Source organism: Salvelinus alpinus, chromosome 20 (genome assembly GCF_045679555.1).
Source record: "Salvelinus alpinus chromosome 20, SLU_Salpinus.1, whole genome shotgun sequence".
Lineage (NCBI taxonomy): Eukaryota > Metazoa > Chordata > Actinopteri > Salmoniformes > Salmonidae > Salvelinus > Salvelinus alpinus.
This window is the reverse complement of record NC_092105.1, coordinates 1,282,965-1,288,964: the sequence shown is the minus strand read 5'-3', so window position 1 is coordinate 1,288,964 and position 6,000 is coordinate 1,282,965. Positions and strand designations below refer to the sequence as shown.

The 6,000-nt window shown below is 42.8% G+C and overlaps 1 protein-coding gene across 1 annotated transcript in view; it reads right to left on the bottom strand.

Annotated features, from left to right (window-relative positions):
* Window positions 1–3,589: 3,589 nt before the first annotated feature.
* LOC139547255 (unconventional myosin-X-like) overlaps window positions 3,590–6,000 on the bottom strand; it is a 72,254-nt gene continuing 69,843 nt past the window's right edge. Inside the window, exon 18 of the mRNA XM_071356316.1 lies at window positions 3,590–4,524. Within this exon, the coding sequence (XP_071212417.1) occupies window positions 4,420–4,524 (105 nt within the window). The 3' untranslated portion in view covers window positions 3,590–4,419. The remainder of the gene's footprint in view (window positions 4,525–6,000) is intronic.

Here is a 6,000-nt window from a genome sequence, read left to right as displayed (position 1 = left end):
ACCCCCCCCCCCCATAATGACCAAAATAACAATACATCCTTCAGGAACAGAAGTACCAAGCAATATCCTGCTTGTCTTATCAAAACATCACGCTCTCATTAAACAACAGTTTCAGTAACAATCATTACGAAGACAAAAAAAAATGATGAAAATATAACCGTTTAAATTATTTAAAATACTGGAGACTAAATTCTATAATCATGGTTTACAGAAATAAGCACATGTTTATATTAACCACAGCCTTTAGTGTAAATAAACAGCCTACCATCTAGTAGTAGGAAGAAGCAACGGACTATATATTGGTTTGTTCTAGTCATATATATATTGGTTTGTTCTAGTCATATATATATTGGTTTGTTCTAGTCATATATAAAAGGCAAGTGTCATTTCACCAGATTTCAAACCATGTGGTTTAAACCCTGCTTCTCAGGCACTGGGTAGAATGGCAGCCTCGACCACCTGTGTTATAACTGGTTATAACTGATTATAACCACCAAGTTATTAACCCTGACATACACTTGTTGGGGGACGCCATTCCTGAAAGGCAAAACTATTACTTATAGTCCAAAGTAGTCGAATAACAACATGGGTGGAAGCAGTGAAACTGTTACTTACAGTCCAAAGTAGTCGAATAACAACATGGGTGGAAGCAGTGAAACTGTTACTTACAGTCCAAAGTAGTCGAATAACAACATGGGTGGAAGCAGTGAAACTGTTACTTACAGTCCAAAGTAGTCGAATAACAACATGGGTGGAAGCAGTGAAACTGTTACTTACAGTCCAAAGTAGACGAATAACAACATGGGTGGAAGCAGTGAAACTGTTACTTACAGTCCAAAGTAGTCGAATAACAACATGGGTGGAAGCAGTGAAACTGTTACTTACAGTCCAAAGTAGTCAAATAACAACATGGGTGGAAGCAGTGAAACTATTTAAGGCATTAAAATGTAAAGAGGTTCAACTCCTTGGGTCTGTGGTCTGAAATTGGACTCGTATTGCTCATCAAACCCGAGGGGGAAGTCTACAAACCTCATTTCCCTATTCTGTGGCAATAGAGTAGCTACTAAACAGAGTATTGTAATGAGTAATGACTGCCCTGAGGATCAATAATAATCACATAGTATATCCTTAGATAGACAAATCACTTCTTCTCATTATAAATATAGAATGGTATAGTTGTGCATCAACAACTCATACGTTAGAATAACAATAACACAATTGCAATGTCAAAATAAGACACAACCGGGGAGCGAGAGTCAGGAAGGGCTTGACAGTGACACTTCTCAGTCAATCTAAATCTCAGTCCATTGGAAAGGTATTTGAAATGCTCAAACTTGGAAGCACAAGGACATCTGATGTGACGTGATACTTGATCGGTCCATACCATTGATAAAGTGATGTAAATCATTTGCAGAAAATAACATGGTTGGTTATCCACTCTGTCGACAGCTGGAGAAAAGCTATATGCAATGGTTGAGGGAAAGCAGTTAGACATTTTAATTATACACTTTCTAGAATGTTCTGAATGTTCTGGTAAAGAGGTCAATGGAATGCAGACAGGGGGGGGGATTGAAGGACAACGCTGGATTGGTGCACTGATCTAACAAAGTGAATATTTGTCAAATCTGTCATAATTGATGTATTGCAATAGGTTCAAAATGTGGTCATTTAAATCTGATTTGGATACATTTGGCTGTTTTCACTGCATAACATGTAGAAGTTGTCCCTTTTCAGATTTAGAAGAAGTGACTGCTAAATGCTAACTCCCATTGGTATAAGCTGGTAGCATAGCTAGCATACAGACATTGGTAGTGGTCGTTAAAGTCGTTTTCAACTTGATTGGTGACGATGAAATTAACATGTATTGGGGTTGACATCAATACAAGCATTATACTTCGATTTCTACCTCAACACAGTGTGAAACAATAGCCTAAACGTAGGCTAATGTTGCTGGGGGGGCAATGAGGAGAATCGGGATCTTTCCCCCACACGTTTCCATGGCATTTCCATTGTTTTGGTCGAGTTCCATTGACCTCTTCACCACATACAGTGGGGAGAACAAGTATTTGATACACTGCCGATTTTGCAGGTTTTCCTACTTACAAAGCATGTAGAGGTCTGTCATTTTTATCATAGGTACACTTCAACTGTGAGAGACGGAATCTAAAACAAAAATCCAGAAAATCACATTGTATGATTTTTAAGTAATTAATTTGCATTTTATTGCATGACATAAGTATTTGATCACCTACCAACCAGTAAGAATTCCGGCTCTCACAGACCTGTTCGTTTTTCTTTAAGAAGCCCTCCTGTTCTCCACTCATTACCTGTATTAACTGCACCTGTTTGAACTCGTTACCTGTATAAAAGACACCTGTCCACACACTCAATCAAACAGACTCCAACCTCTCCACAATGGCCAAGACCAGAGAGCTGTGTAAGGACATCAGGGATAAATTGTAGACCTGTACAAGGCTGGGATGGGCTACAGGACAATAGGCAAGCAGCTTGGTGAGAAGGCAACAACTGTTGGCACAATTATTAGAAAATGGAAGAAGTTCAAGATGACGGTCAATCACCCTCGGTCTGGGGCTCCATGCAAGATCTCACCTCGTGGGGCATCAATGATCATGAGGAATGTGAGGGATCAGCCCAGAACTACACGGCAGGACCTGGTCAATGACCTGAAGAGAGCTGGGACCACAGTCTCAAAGAAAACCATTAGTAACACACTACGCCGTCATGGATTAAAATCCTGCAGCGCACGCAAGGTCCCCCTGCTCAAGCCAGCGCATGTCCAGGCCCGTCTGAAGTTTGCCAATGACCATCTGGATGATCCAGAGGAGGAATGGGAGAAGGTCATGTGGTCTGATGAGACAAAAATAGAGCTTTTTGGTCTAAACTCCACTCGCCGTGTTTGGAGGAAGAAGAAGGATGAGTACAACCCCAAGAACACCATCCCAACCGTGAAGCATGGAGGTGGAAACATCATTCTTTGGGGATGCTTTTCTGCAAAGGGGACAGGACGACTGCACCGTATTGAGGGGAGGATGGATGGGGCCATGTATCGCGAGATCTTGACCAACAACCTCCTTCCCTCAGTAAGAGCATTGAAGATGGGTCGTGGCTGGGTCTTCCAGCATGACAACGACCCGAAACACACAGCCAGGGCAACTAAGGAGTGGCTCCGTAAGAAGCATCTCAAGGTCCTGGAGTGGCCTAGCCAGTCTCCAGACCTGAACCCAATAGAAAATCTTTGGAGGGAGCCGAAAGTCCGTATTGCCCAGCGACAGCCCCGAAACCTGAAGGATCTGGAGAAGGTCTGTATGGAGGAGTGGGCCAAAATCCCTGCTGCAGTGTGTGCAAACCTGGTCAAGAACTACAGGAAACGTATGATCTCTGTAATTGCAAACTAAGGTTTCTGTACCAAATATTAAGTTCTGCTTTTCTGATGTATCAAATACTTATGTCATGCAATAAAATGCAAATTAATTACTTAAAAATCATACAATGTGATTTTCTGGATTTTTGTTTTAGATTCCTTCTCTCACAGTTGAAGTGTACCTATGATAAAAATTACAGACCTCTACATGCTTTGTAAGTAGGAAAACCTGCAAAATCGTCAGTGTATCAAATACTTGTTCTCCCCACTGTATATATGCAATGAGAGACACACTATGGTTCTACAGTTCTTAGAATCTTCTAGATGAGATTCCTTGTTGTCAATGGAGGTGAACAAGTTATTGAGTAGCTGATTAACAGCTTTCAGTTATCCAGACATCTGGGTTGAGGAGAACAGTCCCTCTTGTCTTCATAGAATTTTAGCCTTGTAGTGTTAGCCTTTAGCCTGTTAGCCTGGGGCGATGGGAAGCCAACTGGACTGTGTCCTGTCCTTTTAGCCTTTTAGTCTGTTAGCTTGAGACGATGGGAAGTCAACTGGGCTGTGTCCTGTCCTGTCAGCCTTTTAGTCTGTTAGCCTGGGGCGGTGGGAAGTCAACTGGGCTGTGTCCTGTCCTGTCAGCCTTTTAGTCTGTTAGCCTGGGGCGGTGGGAAGTCAACTGGGCTGTGTCCTGTCCTGTCAGCCTTTTAGTCTGTTAGCCTGGGGCGGTGGGAAGTCAAATGGGCTGTGTCCTGTCCTGTCAGCCTTTTAGTCTGTTAGCCTGGGGCAGTGGGAAGCCAGCTGGGCTGTGTCCTGTCCTGTCAGCCTTTTAGTCTGTTAGCCTGGGGCGGTGGGAAGTCAAATGGGCTGTGTCCTGTCCTGTTAGCCTGTGGCAGTGGGAAGCCAGCTGGGCTGTGTCCTGTCCTGTCAGCCTTTTAGTCTGTTAGCCTGGGGCGGTGGGAAGTCAAATTGGCTGTGTCCTGTCCTGTTAGCCTGTGGCAGTGGGAAGCCAGCTGGGCTGTGTCCTGTCCTGTCCCCAATCACCTGATCCAGTTGGTTCCGTAGCTGGACACAGATCTGACACTGCACCTCTTCTTCACTATCATGTTGATGTAGGCTTTCATGATCTTGGTGATCTCTCCAACCTGAAACACCACAGAGGATACCGTTTTAACAGCAGGGAAAACGGCGTACAGAGGCCCATTATCAGCAACCATCACTCCTGTGTTCCAATGGCACGTTGTGTTAGCTAATCCAAGTTTATAATTTTAAGGCTAATTGATCATTAGAAAACCCTTTTGCAATTATGTTAGCACAGCTGAAAACTGTTGTTCTGATTTAAGAAGCAATAAAACTGGCCTTCTTTAGACTAGTTGAGTATCTGGAGCATCAACACTTCTGGGTTCGATTCAGGCTCAAAATGGCCAGAAACAAAGAACTTTCTTCTGAAACTCGTCAGTCTATTCTTGTTCTCAGAAATAAAGGCTTTTCCATGCGAGACATTTCCAAGAAACTGAAGATCTCGTACAACGCTGTGTACTACTCCCTTCAACTATTCTAAAGAAGGCCAGTTTTATTGCTTCTTTAATCAGAACAACAGTTTTCAGCTGTGCTAACATAATTGCAAATGGGTTTTCTAATGATCAATTACCCTTTTTAAAATGATAAACTTGTATTAGCTAACACAACGTGCCATTGGAACACAGGAGTGATGGTTGCTGATAACGGGCCTCTGTACGCCTATGTAGATATTCCATTAAAAATCAGCCGTTTCCAACTACAATAGTCATTTACAACATTAACAATGTCTACACTGTATTTCTGATCAATTTGATGTTATTTTAATGAACAAAACATTTGCTTTTCTTTCAAAAACAAGAACATTTCTAAGTGACCCCAAACTTTTGAACAGTAGTGTATGTGTTTAGAAGCATCATAACAGCCAAGGCCTTGTTGGTTGATGTTCCAGAAAGGCTAGCCTGGGGTACCAGTCTATTTGCTGTCATGTCAACTCCCTGTCATTCATTGTCTTGACAAACATCTTGGTATGAGCATAAACAGAACGGGGACTAGGCTACTGAAAGGCTGCAAAGCATTTCTAATCTGGTGTTATAAACAGACCCGGGACCAGGCTACTGAAAGGCTGCAAAGCATTTCTAATCTGGTGTTATAAACAGACCCGGGACCAGGCTACTGAAAGGCTGCAAAGCATTTCTAATCTGGTGTTATAAACAGACCCGGGACCAGGCTACTGAAAGGCTGCAAAGCATTTCTAATCTGGTGTTATAAACAGACCCGGGACCAGGCTACTGAAAGGCTGCAAAGCATTTCTAATCTGGTGTTATAAACAGACCCGGGACCAGGCTACTGAAAGGCTGCAAAGCATTTCTAATCTGGTGTTATAAACAGAACGGGGACCAGGCTACTGAAAGGCTGCAAAGCATTTCTAATCTGGTGTTATAAACAGACCCGGGACCAGGCTACTGAAAGGCTGCAAAGCATTTCTAATCTGGTGTTATAAACAGACCCGGGACCAGGCTACTGAAAGGCTGCAAAGCATTTCTAATCTGGTGTTATAAACAGACCCGGGACCAGGCTACTGAAAGGCTGCAAGGCATTTC